Genomic DNA, 16,477 nt, shown 5'->3' with positions numbered 1-16,477 from the left:
TTTTCCCTACTGTCAAATCTGCATGTCACTTTGGCAAGCCAGCCATTAACCAGGTACTAGTTAATTTCTGGATTACATACCTCGCTAAGGCAGAGACCACAGCTGTCTTCTTCCTCTTCCTCCTCCTCTTCTCTCCCTTTCCTTTTTATTTTCCTTTTCCGTTTCCTTTTCCTTTTCCTTTCCCTGTTAGTATTTCTTGAGGGTTGCCTGGTTCACTCTTGCATGCCCAGGCATTGGCAGAGTTGAGGCACTGAGTGAATCACTGCGGCACTAATAAGTGCTTTTTAACATTCCCCTCCTCTTTGTTGTTTGCAGCCTGATTAAAAGATGACAATCAATAAACAAGCCTTTTGACTTCTTTGTCACATTCCTGTAAAAATGTAAAATTAAAGTATACGTTTCTAAAGTAAAATTATAGACTTTAATTAGAAGTCCTAACAACTTCATATTATAAATGTGTTCATGTACTTTAATAACATCTCAGCTCCTGAGGTTTCATGACCAAATTAGTCACTTTCATTCTGTGTTGGCTATGCTGAAGACATGGATTGATGCTCTAGCTGATCATCCCATTGAAATTATGACATTTTTAGCCTCTGTGTATCATGTCTGGCTACCTGAAAGATAAACTGAAGAAAATAAGAAGTGGTGTTATCAGAAAGTCTATAAATGTTGTATGGTTTGCAATAAGACTTAACTACAGTGTTTGCTTTAGTAACATATTACAAGAGGAATGATTTGATTTATTTACTTCTTCAAAATAGTGCCTACCACTTATTTTTTCACATTGACTTACAACATTTTAGAATTAACATTTAGATACTTAGTAATAGCTTACTTTTATGAAAATCTATGGGTATTGAATGTGGTATTTTTGTTTTAAGAAACATAGCAAACGTAAAACTAACATACTTGTGTTAGTTTCTTTATTACAGCACTACACCTCGAGAATGAGCCAGGGACCTTTTGTGGCAACTTAGAATTTTAAAGAAATTCTTCCAAGAGAAAGAGAGCTTGCACATTTGATGGGTCTTGACTTGTATAATTGTCAACATTGTTTCAGGCCCCTGTAATTCTATTACTAGGTATACTTTATGGTAAAGTTTCTAGATAAAAGACCCCAACGATTTCCAGCTTGAGACACACTACTTTAAAAGTTTAATACATTGGGCAAGTGAAAAGATGCTCAACATCTTTACTCATTAGGGAAATGAAAGATAAACCACAATGAGATACTACTTCACACTCATTAACATGGCTATTGTAAAGATACTAAAAACAGAAAATAAGGAATGGGGAGGATGAAGAGAAGTTGCCCCTCACACTTTGCTGGTGGGAATGTAAAATGATGCAGTGCTGTGGTGAACTGTGTTTCCAAAAAAGTAAACATAGAATTTCCATATGATCTGGCATTTCCACTTCTATGTATATTCTCAAAGAAATTGAAAGCAGGAATTCAAAGAGATATTTCAGCTATATGCATAGCAGCACTATTCTCTCTCTTCTCACCCCCCCCCCTATATATAGACATAGACATAGACATAGACATAGACATAGACATAGACATAGACATAGACATAGACATAGATATAGATATAGACATAGATATAACCTATGTATAGGATGTAGAATCTATGTGTACGAAGCTGTGATTTAAAATCAGGACCCCCGCTTCCTTCTATTCTATGTGACAGCCTCACCTCATTTATTCCTGGTTTCCTATCATTGTTTCCCCTTGAATTATGAGTTTATAGGAAAAACGGCAGGAGCTCTTACAATTTCCTCCTGATTTGGGAGAGTTCAGATTCTTCCCAAACCCCTCCCCTTATTCTCTTCCCCCAGGTTGCTTTGTGGCTCAAAGGGTCCTTTCCCCCTCATTGAGGCAGAGTTTTAACACTTGTCCATGTGTTCGCTGTTACTGGTAGATCTGAGTGATGCCTAATGTGCTTTTGGCCAAGAAACAGGAAAATGAATCAGTTTTTGCGTTCTCCTTTAAAAAAAGTTAAACCTGAAAACGTTACTAGGAGTGGTCAGATGTGTGAGTGAACATTCCTAATGTTCCTTTAGAAGACTAAATATGTTTCATAGAAAAGGAAACGTTTCCTAAGGCATTGAAAATAAAGCCGCCTTTTGAAGAACGGCTTTGTTTTCTGTGTAGGTTTAATTAGGAAGTAGCACTTTGTTGTGGGAACATAATCACAGAGGGGCCTTTGTTTTATGCAAACCCCTAGACAAGAGCTGCTTGTTTGCTGAGTTTTAAAACCTCATTAATTTGAATGTCTGTTATTTTTCCCCCAAAAATTTCTGAAATATTGATCAGAACTAGATTGAGGTTTATTATTACACTATCCAATAGACAGTGTTTGCTAAGCACAATGACAAGGTAAATAAGAAAAGAACAGGCACATTTTTTTTAAGGCTGAACATCTTGAAAGCTTTTTAGAACAAGAATTGCATGTAAATTGGAGCTTCTCCTTACAAAGGAGTCTTGACTATTTCTTTTAAAAGGTCAGGCAGAGACCCTTCCTGGAAACTGGTAGAAATCCCTCCTACTGTGCTCTCATGTTTATTTAAAAGGACTCCCTTTCAGTATTGTATTACTGAGTACTAGTCTCAACCAATTTGAAATACTAAGTTTTTCTTAAATTCGTATTCAAAATAAATAGATTAGAAGAAATCTTAAGCTCTTCATGACCATTTGGAAGTAATCAATACTAAGTTCTTGCCCTTTGGACATTTTTTTTCTACTTTGTCCTGTTCTCTGCTATTCTCTGATATATATATATTTCACATTTAAAATATATATTTTATTGATTTTTTTTACAGAGAGAAAGGGAGAAGGATAGAGAGTTAGAAACATCGATGAGAGAGAAATACCCATACGCTGCCTCCTGCACGCCCCCTACGGGGGCTGTGCCGGCAACCAAACCCTTGACCAGAATCAAACCCAGGACCCTTCAGTCTGCAGGTCGACGCTCTATCCCCTGAGCCAAACTGGTTAGGGCCATATTTCACATTTTAATAATCTCATTTTATTTTCTCATACACAGCTTCTCTTCTAGTTGTTTATTTATGTGTAAGGAATTACTGCAGACCTTTATGGCTTAAAACAACAATGTTCATTTTATATCTGTCTAGGTTTCTGTGGGTCAAGGTTTTAGGAAAGGCTTGATTGAGTGGGTGTGTCTAAGGCTGCAGTCCCTGGGGGCTGGAGATGGAGCCACTGGGAAGGGGGTGCTGGGGGAAATTGGGGTAGGGACAGTGGTGAAGTTGCGGGGGGGGCGTGTGTAGGCAGCAGGGGAGGGTGCTTGGGCAGCTGGGGTCTGGTCAGGCTTGCTCTTCATGTGGTCCCAGGATTGCTCTGCATGGCCCTCCACGTGGGCTACTGGCCTCCTCACAGCATGGTGGCATTAAGGCAGGTTGGTTCTAAGACAGTTCAGGGCTCCAACATGAATGTTCCAGAGAAAGAGGCAGAAGGCGTGTCCCCTGTAGAGTTGGCCTCCAGGGTCACACATGCCACTTCCCCTGTGCTCTGTGGGCCACCCAGTCACTGAAATCAGCGGAGATTCACATGGAAGAAACATGAAACAACCCTGGCCAAGAGGGTAAAGAATTCGAGCCCTGAAGCCTCCACAGCCTCTGGCTTTGAAAGGTCTCTCCTGGCAGCCTCCCACAGCTTATCTTTCAGGAGCCAGAGCTAAAGGATCCACTGGGGACCAGAGATGGGGTACAGATATTGCACCTTAAATTGTTCGGTGTTAATGACAAGTGAGCTGAATAAGTGAGTAATGGAGGCCAGGCTTTCAGAACTATATGGAGTTTCATTTCTTGACAAGCTTTATTTTTAAACCTTATCACTTGGGTATTAGCAATGGTGGTTTGCCAAACCATTTCTCCATTCGACACAATTTAGTTTACCAGACTTTCCCCTCTTTTTCCCCCTCTGTCTGTTTTGAATGGCCATACTATTACAGTATGTCTTACTCATCAATTCTTAAACTAGGGCTTGGAAAGAATTCTGGGGGATTAGGGAAAATCGTTTTCAAGATTCTGTAAAAATATACTTTCAGATCCCCGACTGTTTTGGCTTCAAAATAAAACTTTTTGTGTATTTATGGAAAGAAGGGAGGTCCATTCTGAAATAATTATTTCTTCCTGTTATATTAAAGCTAAAAAAAAAAAAAAAGATAAGTTCTAATTTCCAAAGAAATATTTCTTTGATAATTACAGTGCTGTTGGAATTCATTCCAACATTTGCTTTCCCCCCCTTTTTACTTGGTAATCTACTCAAATTGTAACAATCTTCATCTTTAAAAAGAAAGCTGTAATGAATAAAAAAAACAAAGTAGCTCATGAATACCTCAGCTATACCTCAAAAGCTCTTTGTTTTTAATGCCTTCAGTTGACCTTTTCTCTATACAGAAAATTCTTTTGTTCTAATATAAAAGTAAAACCTTTTAAAAATATAGAAAAATATAAGGAAAAAAGTTTTTTAAAAAATCATTTGCAATTCTAACAATCAGGAATTACCTTTTGATGCATTCCATCATATCTGAGAGCACTGAACATATTAATAATTCATGAACTCTGATTATTGGGTTCTGCTCTCAGGATTCATTGGTGAACAAGACAGGAATGACATCCAAAGAAGGTCCTTAATACAGAAAAAGTGCACATATGTTCCTTATATATGTTGAGTTCTTTTTTTAATTTTTAAAATTTATTTTATTTCTTGATTCCAGAGAGGGAGAAGGACAGAGAGAGAGAGAGAGAGAGAGAGAGAGAGAGAGAGAGAGAGAGAGAGAAATTGATGTTGAAAGAGACACATCAATTGGTTGTCTTCTGCAATAGAACCTGTGACCTTCAGGTACAAGGAACAACACTCCAGCCAACTAAGCCACACTGGCCAGGGGCTATGTGTTGGTTTTTTTCACTGTCACTTCAGTTGTTATCTAGGCTGACCCTGGCCCTCAGGAGCTTTGGTCTCCTGGGGGAAATGGGCGAGTACACAGACTGCTTAGTCTTGGTGCTGTAGGATGTGCAGGGGTGGAGAACGCATGGAAGGAGAACATGTACAGGAGGGGCAGCTTAGCGGACAGGGATACAACCCAAAGGAAGAACTCAAAGGGAGTAGAGAACGAGGAAGGTGCGCAGGAGAGAGCAGCAGGGGAAAGGCATGATTGTGGAGCTAAAATTCTTCACCCAGTCTTATAATAAATGTTTCTTTTATTTTTCCTTTTCATTGAGATGCAATTTACACACAGTGAAATTTATGCATCTTAAGGGTATAGTTGGATGAGTTTTGATACATGCAAATAGGTGTAAACCACAGCCTTGTCAGGATGCAGAACATTTTCACAGCTCCAGAATGCTCCCCTTTGCAAGATGAATTACTGTTCTATGCAGTTTAGATTAGCTTTGCTTGTTATTTAACATCATATAAATGGAATAATATGACGTCTCTTTATTGTGTCTGACTGTTTTCTCTTAGGAGTATTTTCTCTTAGCAATATGTCTATGAGAGTCATCCATTGTTAATTTTATTGTTGTTTTGTTCTTTTATTTCTGAGTAGTATTTCACCTCATGAATATATCAAAATTTGTTTATTCAAGCCCTTGTTAGGTTGTTTAGGTTATTTTAGTTCTTTTTTTCAGTGCCTATTGTATTTATTTTCTTATTGAAATATAATTGCCATGTAATGTTGTATAAGTTTGTAATGTACAATTTGTTGGTTTGATTGCACTTACATATTACAATATAATTACTACAGTAGTACTAGCTAACATCTCATGTCAAATGATTGTCATTTCTTAGAATAATTAAGGTCTAGTCTCTTAACTTCTTTAAAGTTTCTAATACAGAATTATTGAGTGTATTGTGCATTATATCTCTAGAACTTATTAGCAACAATAGTTGCTACAGTTTTTTATCTTTTAAAAATAAAGGTGCCATAGCCCTGGCCAGGAAGCTCAGTAGATTAGAGCAAGAATCAACCAATGAATGAGTTAGTAAGTGGAACTACAAATTGATGTTTCTTTCTCTCGAATCAACCAATTAATAAAAATAGCCCTAGCTGATTTGGTTCAGTGGATAGAGCATTGGGTCCAGAATTTAATTCCTGGTCAGGGCACATGCCTGGGTTGTGGCTTGATCCCCAGTAAGGAGCGTGCAGGAGGCAGCCGATCAATATTCTCTTTCTCTCTCTCTCCCTCTCTCTTCCTCTCTAAAATTAATAAAAAACATTTTTTTCTTTAAAAAAAGAAAATAGGTTGGTGAATTTAAGAAAAAACATACAGAAGCTGACAGAAGTAGGCTTGCAGTTGTCTGGAACACAGGATTTATTATTGTATTATTATTAATTTATTAATTATTGTATTAATATTGTTGTTAACCTACATTTGCCCCCTTGTATTGTTCAATTTATGTACTCACTAACATAAGTGGTAATGTATGTCTCACAACCAAAACCCTCAGCAGTATGGAAATTAAAATTTTCTTTTGTTTTTAGTTCTGTGCCAATTGAATAGCAGATAATTCATTAATTCATTCAGTAACTCATTTATTCAGGTATAATACATATTATTTAATTACATTATATCACTATATTGTTGAATTCAGATGCTTAAACAATGTTTGTTCTTGTTTATTATTTTCACATGTATAAATTATTTCATGATTATTAATCTCTACTGAGGCAGTTATATTACTTTGTAACATGGTTTTAGATATTTGAATAGCAGGACAGAATTTTCAAGTTTTTTATAGCAAAAGAGACAAAAATTGAATTAACTAAATATTTTTAGAGGTGTCAGTTATCAGGAGAATAACTATTGTACTTGGGGAAAGTGACTAAAAATCTGATAGTAATACCTTATATGAGATTTGTGAATTTTATAAATGTTTTCTAATCATTATTCCATACTAATGATGTGAGAAATCCAAAGAATATATATATATATATATATATATATATATATATATATATATATATATGGGGTGATCAGGCTGGCACATATACTAAAATTATATATAATTTTAGTATATGTGCTGCCAAAGCGCACATATATATATATGTATATATATATATACATGTATAAAATATATATATATTTACATTATTCACTATGAATAATGCAGTGAAGATAATGTACAGAGAGCACTTTCTGGGTTTCTCGTTTTAAGCCTGAATCATGGAAAACATTAAATTTGGTTTTATAATTTTCTAGATTTAAGAAATTAAAATTTTACTAATTGGCTCTCACTTGTTCTTTTGGAGGAATGCGGGGTGAGTGGTTCTGAAAATCTGATTCTGTCAGCATCAGTCTTGGTGAGAGGACAGAACTACCAAAGTCATGATAAAGTAGAACCTCTTTAGTGACTAGGACAGCCACCTGTTTATGCCAATGCATTTCCTCAGACCAGTGGTCCCTTTGAAACTTGTGCAGATACTTGCAGAGTGCTGTCTCGCTCTATCCTGCCCTTTATGCACCATAAGGTACGGAAATGAAACCTGGAGAAGCTGTGAGATCTAATTAAAGCCTGCAGATAATTAGCTGGGAACCACAGCTGTCAAAACCAAGATAGCCTGAGAAATTTGATGGAGCCTTAGAACCATTCATTAGCCAACTCATGGGTGGTTAAAGCTTTATTAGATTAACAGACAACTATTAGACTATGTGGAAATGGATTTTTTGTTTTGTTTTGTTATTTTTTAAATTAATAGACTTTATTTTGTAGAGAAGTTTTAGATTTATAGAAAAATTGAATGGAGAGTATAGAGAGTTCCCTATATCCCCTCTGTAATAGTTATTATTTTTTTTAATTTTTATAAAATATAGGCTATTATTCATCATTTTTACAAAGTAAATAATGAAGTGACTAGTGCAGTTTCAATAGTTCCTATGAGCTTTCCCCTCCATATTTAGAAGGTGATTTTAAAAGTTGTCAGTGGTTTTGTTTTTAATCCTAACGAGTGGACATGTTTTTATTGATTTTTTAGAGAGAAAGAGATAGATAAAAGTATCTATGTGAGAGAGAAACATTGATTGGTTGGCTCCTATACACACCCTGACGAGGGATCAAACCCATAACCTAGGTATGTGTGCCGACTAGGAACTGAACCTGCAACCTTTTGGTGTATGCGACGATGCTCCAACCAACTGAGCCACCTTGACAGGGCAAATTGTCAGTCTTATAATTTAAAATATTCAGTTTTATCTAGTATTTTATGGCATATAATCAAAGGATATTTACCTCTGTTCTTCATATGATAGAAATACAAGAAAGCCAGTGAAATAACCATTTAATAGGCCACCATTTGGGATCATTTATAACTTTATACCAGCCTTGTACACAGGGCCAGGCAAGAAATGGGGGTCCCCGAGACCAGCTCGCCCACTGTTTAGGACATGGCACCAAGGTGGAAACATTCTGTTTGTTCTGTGGCTCTTCAGTCAGGGCCTCTTTTCATGTTCAAACCCTAATGGTTTGGGGCTCTGATTTAGAAGGTGATTGTAAGAATTTTTTTTTTTTAAGTCCTCCTGATATTTTTGAAGCATCATCATGCCTAGCAGAGCTTAGTAACAACATGACAGAAATAGGGTCATGGGAAAGATTAGCTTTCAAACGTTCTCTCTGAGCTATCTGCTTGACCTCCAGATGGTTTAGTTGGCTTCTCCAAAGTTAGTCCCTGACTGAAAATACCACATTCCTACCCACATTCTATTTAGAAATTTCCATCTTTCAACAAAAGTTGAGTCTTCATACCATTCACTGTTCTCCCTATTTCCACATTTTTTCTTGTGGCAGAACATACATAACATAAGATTTATTATTTCAACTATATTTTAAGTGTACAGCGCTGTGGCATTAAGTATATTCACATTGTCGTGCAGCCATAACTATCTCATTTTCCCAAACTGAAACCCTGCACCCACTGAACACTGACTTCCCACACTCCTCTCCCACCAGCCCTGGAACCACCGTTCTACCTTCTACCTCTATGAATCTGACTTCTATACGTAACTCATATAAATGAAATCATACAGTCTTTGTTCTTTTGTGACTGGCTTATTTTACTTAGATTAATGTAATTCATGTTTACCCATAATATGGGATATAGTAGGATGTGGTTCCTTTTTTAAGGCTGAGAAATATTCAAATGTATGGATATCCCACAGTTTATTTAGCCATATATCCATGGACAGATATTTTGGTGGTTTCCATCTTTTTGGGCTATTGTGAATAGTGCTGGTATAGATATTGGTATACAAATATATGTTTGAGTCCTTGCTTTCAGTCTTTTGGGTATATATATATATATATATATATACCCAATTTCACTTCTGGATATATATATATATATATATATATATATATATATATATATATATACCCAATTTCACATCTGGGTATAAACACACACACACACACACACACACACACACACACACACACCATATTTCCCAGCGTATAAGACGACTTTGAACTGAAAAAATAGTCAACCGAAAATTGGGGGCAAAAGACCAAAATTGCACAAAAATTACCTGCAGATCTTGACGGCAAAGTAAGTCTTTTCTTTGAAGTGGGGGGTAGTCTTATACAGCGAATATAGGCCTAAACCTGTGTTAACTGTAAAAATTAGGGGGTCGTCTTATACGCCAGAAAATACGGTGTGTGTGTGTGTGTGTGTGTGTGTGTATACCCAGACGTGAAATTGGGTATATATATATATATATATATATATATATATATATATATATATTCCCAAACCAGCAATTTCTGGAGATATATATATATATATATATATATATATATATCCAGAAGTGAAATTGCTGGTTCATATGGGAATTCTATGTTCAATTGTTTGGAGGAACCACCATGCAGTTTTTCCACAATGGCTATCCCATTTTACATTCCCTCCATGATCTTTTTATATAAACAAAGGTCTTTCTATATAAGACCATTCTTTATATACTATGTTTTTAATAAGCTTTAAATGCCAAAATTTGTCAGTTTGATGCCTGATAAATCATAGATGCCCATTGAAATCAGAGAAATCTAAAGAAAAATTAGAATCTTTAAATAAGATATAGACCATAGTTCCACATAAAGAATAAAGTCTTACAAAAAAAATTCTTTCTAGTCTGTAATGCTAGAAGAATAAATGATTCAGCTGGATTTAATGACCAAAGGAAAGAAATAAATTGTTTCTGGGTGTTGTAAATGTGTAACTAACAGGTTACTGTTTGATGGAGTTAGTCAAGCACAGATTTGCACAGTTTTTTCAGATTGTATCGCTAGTTGGATTTTCGAGGTTTAATGATTAGGAGTGCCTTTTACTTTCATGGCTATGATGACACTGTGTTTTCTCATGATAACGGATGAGAAGAAGGGATGTGAGACTGTAAGCTCCTCGCCATTGCTGGGTCTACTGGGGCATGAGAGGTCAAAGTGAAGGCTAGGAGATAAAGTGAAAGGAAGTTGAGTTTTCAGCCAGAAATTCTCAGGGACTGAGGAAAGAAAGGGGGAGTGTGGGCTTTGTGGCCTCGTGGGAGAGACCTTGCCTCTCTTCCTGAGATGGGAAGGGGGTCTGGCCCAAGTTGGAAAGCCCTGATTGGTGTCTGTGTTTTCTTTCTCACTCACATTTGAACATTTAGATAACTCTCTAAGACCCACTCAGTTGTTTCCTTCCTCTATTTTAGTCTTGGTCTTTACTATGTCGACATCAATACCTCTCATGATTTCCCGGCACCAATGTCCAATTCATAATCTTTTCATCCCTGGTGACCTCATAATTATTGGTTTAAAAGTTCTCTAGTGTTCTAAAGGCTTTACCATCGTCCAAAGACCTGCACCCTAACCAGCCTCCCTCCCGCTTGCTATGCTCAAACCAACCAGGCCTCCTGCAGGTTCTAAATAGCAACCCGATCTGGTACCAAGGGGTCTTTGTTCCCTGCCCCTCTGCACTTCTATTGTCTTTACCTAGACACCTCCTATGCAGTCTTCCCCTCTTTTCAGAGATCCTCAGACCTTGCCCAGACTTAGCTGGCCACACCCAGACACCTTCAACACCTGTCCTTCTCCATGAAGACTTGGACAACCCCTCTCTTTCCCAATAGGTCATCCAACCCATATTGACCATGCCCTCCACTTCACTGCTGTATTTGTAATGCCTGCTACAGTCAATGTTTGTTGAATGGATCTCGTGCCCCAGTAGGGTGCTTCTCTGAGAGTTACTCCTCTGCTTCTCTGACCATCCCTCCTCTGCTCCAGGAGAAGACCTGACCCTGCTTCTCTAGGGCCACTTCTCTTTACCTACTGGATACACAGGTTCTCAGGGCACAACAGGTTCCTGATCCTCAGGACAAGGTCACCAAGCAGGTTTGCACATGTCTGCTCAGCCTGTGACCCAAGAGGTAGAGTGCCTCTGCAGCCACCCTTGTGAGCCACAACCTCCAATTTTGCTGGAATATTTCTCACTTCTTTCAATTTCCATAGCAGATTTTTGAGTCCTCTTCCACAGTCAGAAGTGGGAAAAAGGGATGCTAATTATCCACATCTGCTCCAACATGAACGAAGTGGACACTGCATTTTGGGGAAAGTCTACGATAATTTCAAATGCTAAGATATTCATAGGTGAAATCTGGTTAGCTCTGGCTGAGGTGGTAGTTAGGAGTCAGGTGATGGGAAGGGCTCTCTTTGTATATCTCGGGTCCTGGAACTGCATTTCACAAGATGGTTTATCTCATTAGGGGCTAGTTGCATGGCATTTACAAGGTGGGTAAAAGTAAAGATCCCCACAAAGGGCATCTGGTAACATGCTTCTTACACTTTTGAAATACAGGTGTTCCCACTAATCTTCCATCAAATTTAGCAAAGCCATTCTGGAACACCTGGTGAAATTGAGCATTGGGAACAGTTACACGGAGAAATACATTGAGATGAGGAATGGAGACCGTCCTCTGAGTTTGCAGCTTCAGCTTCTTAAAATGGTTGACATTTATCCTTTGAAATACTGCTACTCCTCAACCTTAAATGGGAGCCATGGCACGTGGACCTGGGACAGCTTCCTGGTGGGCTCTTCGGGAAATAGCTTTTCTGGATGATGAAGAACAGAGCTACTCTGACAGGTGTTTTCAACATCCCTATTCCATCTTTAGATCACTGGTTAGCGGTTACTGTTTACTTTTAGGTGGCTTCGTATCTCTGTGCCCTCCATTTGCTGGAGATAATTTTTCTTACTCCAACTTTTCCTCCTGTCTATTAGAAGTCTCTGAGCTTGGTTCCAAAGTGAGCATTCCTTGATATTCTGAGACGCGAATCTTAAGACTTTTAAGGAGAGAAACCTACGTGATCTAAATTTGTCACTACCACTAGCCAGTCTCCTTCCCCTCTTCCCTCACCTCCCCACCACCCCCCTGAAAAAAAAAGAAAAAGCAAGAAGACAATAAAGAGGGAAAAAGAGAATGCACTTTGCCATGTTCATTTTGCACTTTAAATGATGACAGCACCAAGTTTAAAGAAAAATAAAATCGATAGTATTCCACAATTCTCTTCTCATTCATGAAACTCCTTTTGTTTGTTAATTTTGTATACAGCCCTAATATGAGGAGATAACAGTAAAATAGCCAACAAAGATATCATAGAAATGACACTTTAAGGTAATTGCCCAGAAAAGATTTACTAAAATGTGTTTTGTGCATATCCCAATATGCCCAGCAAACTTCTAAGCCCCCAATTTTTCTTATTCTGGCTAGTTGTTGTTGCTATTTCACATTATTACAAACTAACTAGATATATTAGTGATCAATACTCTATAAAACCAAAAGTGCTTCATATCTGTTATTAGTAGTTAGCCTTCTAGTGAGTAATTACTTCCTTATTTTGTAGTAACACATATTAAGTCAAATGATGATTTGGATTCTAGTTTCTAATAATGTCGTGAAATATAAACCTTACAAAGCACAAATTCACCACTTTCATAGGGATAATTGAGCAATAGTACTTTCAGGTACATTTAACTCTTTTTTAAATGTAATTTGATTCTAACCTAAATCCCTTTTGTCTGTGAAAAGTTCATTTTCATCGAGTAAAAGAGGAACCATTCTTCCATCCATTGCCTAGTGGCTGCCGCAGAGGCAGATCAGTGCTGTATGGAGACTTTCTGAAGGGGAGTCCTCACATCCGGGCCCCTGCAGATCACACACAGAGGTCCCGCAGGGAGCAGCTGGCCTTCCCCTGGAGGGGAGAGACTTGTTTCCCCAGGTGCCTCTGAAACTAACCTCTGATGTTGAAGAACGAGGCTATCTGTGTTTTTCAGATCTCGGTGCCTGAGGTGGATTTAATGTATCCAAGTTAAGATTGAGGCCCACGTGAACATTCCTGTCTGGATTCCTCTGTGGAAACTGGTGTTTGATCTGTGTTTACTCTTATTTCTGTGACACTGTTCATGTGCATGTCAGCGATCATGAACAAAGCCCTCCCAGTGGAAATCCACGATGAACGTGAAGTTTTAAATGGCTGTATCAGCGGCACGTTTGGCAAGGCTGAAGGGATTCTGAATTTAGTGAAAACCCTGTGTCATCCATTTGTGTTCAGCCAACCTTGTATCAAGGAAAAAGGCAGTTTAGTCAACCATGCACAAAAATAAATAAATAAAAGAGCAACAGAAATATCATGGATTTCATTTGAGCAATGGTTTAAAATTCTATATATATTAGTAGAGCATCTCTCACTTTTTAATGTATATGTTTGTCAATACACAATCGATGAATTAGAGCTTCTATTACATTTCTAGTGCTTTCTGAAGAGCAAAAATTTAGTTACTCAGAGTTGTTTTTTTTTTTTTATATTTTATTGATTTTGTTCAGAGAGGAAGGGAGAGAGATAGAGTTAGAAACATCGATGAGAGAGAGTCATCGATCAGCTGCCTCTTGCACACCCACTACTGGGGATATGCCAGCAACCACGGTACATGCCCTTGACCGGAATCGAACCCGGGTCCCTTCAGTCCCCAAGCCGACGCTCTATCCATTGAGCCAAACCGGTCTCGGCTAGTTACTCATAGTTTTGGAATCTGGGAATCCAAGATGAAGATATTGGTAGGTTTATTTCTTCCTGGTGCCTCTCATTGGCGTGCAGGTGGCCACCTTCTCTTTGTAGCCTCACAGGATCTCCCTTGGCCTGGGGTGTCAGTGTCCTATTTTTTTTTTATAAAGACACTGGTCATATTGCATTAAGTGCACCCTCACTTAATCTTAATTAAACAACTCATATAAAAGCTGACAAGGGTTTGATGAAAGTGCAAGAATATGGTATTGAAATAATTGCTTCAGGTTGAAGTAGTAGGTTCAAAACACGGTTAGTTCTCACCAGTTGCCTCCACTTGGGATTTCATTCTCCTTTTTCTTTGGAATCCATAGAAGTGTGGCATAGTGGTTTGTGTTCAGTAGTATGTGTACATTTTAGTATCTGTGAGATCTTGGAAAGATGACTTAATCTTTCTTTGCCTCGGTTTCCTCATCTGTAAAGTGGAGGAAATAGCAATATGCCCTTTATAAGATGAATGTAGCTCCAAGAAGAGCCAACAATTCTCACAAAGCACTTATCCTTGTTCCTGGCCAGTCAGGCTACATAAACATTAGCCAGGGTTCACTGTTGTTTCTTGCATACTCTTCCCCTCTCGGTTGTGTTTCCCAGGCTGTCATGCAGAAACTGCAGTGTTAGCTGGAACAACTGCCAGTGTCCAGTGCCCAGTGCCCCTGAGTTGTATGGTAAGAGTGTGTTTTAGCTTTGTAAGAAACTACCAAATTGTCTTCTGAAGTGGCCATACCATTTTGCATTCTCTCTAGGAATGAATGAGAGTTTCTGTTGCCAGTATTTGGTACTGTGTGTTTTCAAGGTTGGCCATTCTAATAGACACATCTTTAGTGAACTGACTTTTCTCCCCCCTCATATTCAGATGTGTTATCACCAAATAACTATGAAAAATATATTTAACACTACTATTAATGTAATATAATACAACTTTTATCCTCCAGAATGCAGATGGAGAAAGATATTGGGAACAAGAACGCAAGCACTATTATGAACATTATTAATAATGATACAAATTTATTTGTATTTTTTGAATTTACAGGCTACCTTGCTAGCGGTTCTCAACCTGTGGGTTGTGACCCACAGGTTGAGAATCGCTGCTGTAGAGCCTAAGACCATCGGAAAACACAGGTACTTACATTACGATTCACAACAGTAGCAAAATTACAGTTATGAAGTAGCAACGAAAATAATTTTATGGTTGGGGGTCACCACAGCATGAGGAACTGTATTAAAGGGTCGTGGCATTAGATGGGTTGAGAACCACTGTGCTAAACTTTAGAAATGTTGGTAATCATCGCTTAACAGTTCTCTCGAGAGAACTTTGGTTTTTGAGCCACTGACCTTTAACTGAGATTTTCCAGTGTCTTTCTTCCAGGTCTTTCAGGTGGCCTATGTCATCATCAAAGCTGCTAATGCCCCTCGGCCGGGAAACTGGATTTTGGAGCGTTCTCTGGATGGCACCAAGTTCAGTCCCTGGCAGTACTATGCAGTTAGTGACACGGAGTGTTTGGCTCGTTACAATATAACCCCAAGACGGGGGCCGCCCACATACAGGGCGGATGACGAAGTGATCTGCACCTCGTATTATTCTAGGCTGGTGCCACTGGAGCATGGAGAGGTACTGTGTCCACTGTGGTCATGTTTGTTTCACACCAGGACGCCCCCACCTCCACCTCAAATGGTAACATAGCCATCACAAGAGCTAACACGAAACACCCAAAAAGAATCTCTCCTAGTAAACATTACAAAGAACTATTATAACTGTCTAGCTCTGTGGTCAGCAAACTGTGGCTCGCAAGCCACATGTGGCTCTTTGGTCCCTTGAGTGTGGCTCTTCCACAAAATAACACGGCCTGGGCGAGTCTATTTTGAAGAAGTGGCATTAGAAGTAGTTTAAGTTTAAAAAAGTTGGCTCTCAAAAGAAATTGCAATCGTTGTACTGTTGATATTTGGCTTTGTTGACTAATGATATTTGCAGACCACTGTTAGCTGTACTTAACATATCATTGACTAGTGTTGACTGATGATTAATTTCATAAGCAGCACACCTTGTTGATTTCTTCCCTGCAAAGAGATTTCTCACTTGTTGCTCTGTCTTAATAACTACATCAGATCCTTCTCAGAGCATCTTGCTCATATTTAACAAGGCAAGAACATTAGATGAAATATTAAAGAGAGAACTAAAATGCCTCTCAAAGATATAGTTCTTAATTTTGTCCAAAAAGTTCTCTTTTTCTTCGCCAGTGTTGAGGATTGGAGATGGCCAGTGAGGTATTTCAGCTCAGTGCTCAGCACACCTGGACTGTACACACTTTATTAAAGTCAGAGTGTAACCCAAACAAGCCACTCTTTCCTACCACCTGGCTTGGTGAGATA

General features: G+C 38.3%; 1 protein-coding gene across 2 annotated transcripts in view; it reads left to right on the top strand.

Annotated features, from left to right (window-relative positions):
• LAMA1 (laminin subunit alpha 1) overlaps nucleotides 1–16,477 on the top strand; it is a 128,445-nt gene that overhangs the window by 25,283 nt on the left and 86,685 nt on the right. For both annotated transcript variants that reach the window (XM_084887735.1, XM_084887734.1), the window contains exon 4: nucleotides 15,477–15,719. In XM_084887735.1, the coding sequence (XP_084743861.1) occupies nucleotides 15,477–15,719 (243 nt within the window). The remainder of the gene's footprint in view (nucleotides 1–15,476; nucleotides 15,720–16,477) is intronic.

Source organism: Pipistrellus hanaki (genome assembly GCF_964339955.1).
Source record: "Pipistrellus hanaki genome assembly, chromosome: 6".
Lineage (NCBI taxonomy): Eukaryota > Metazoa > Chordata > Mammalia > Chiroptera > Vespertilionidae > Pipistrellus > Pipistrellus hanaki.
The sequence above is the reverse complement of the archived record's forward strand: the minus strand, read 5'-3'. Positions and strand labels throughout refer to the sequence as shown.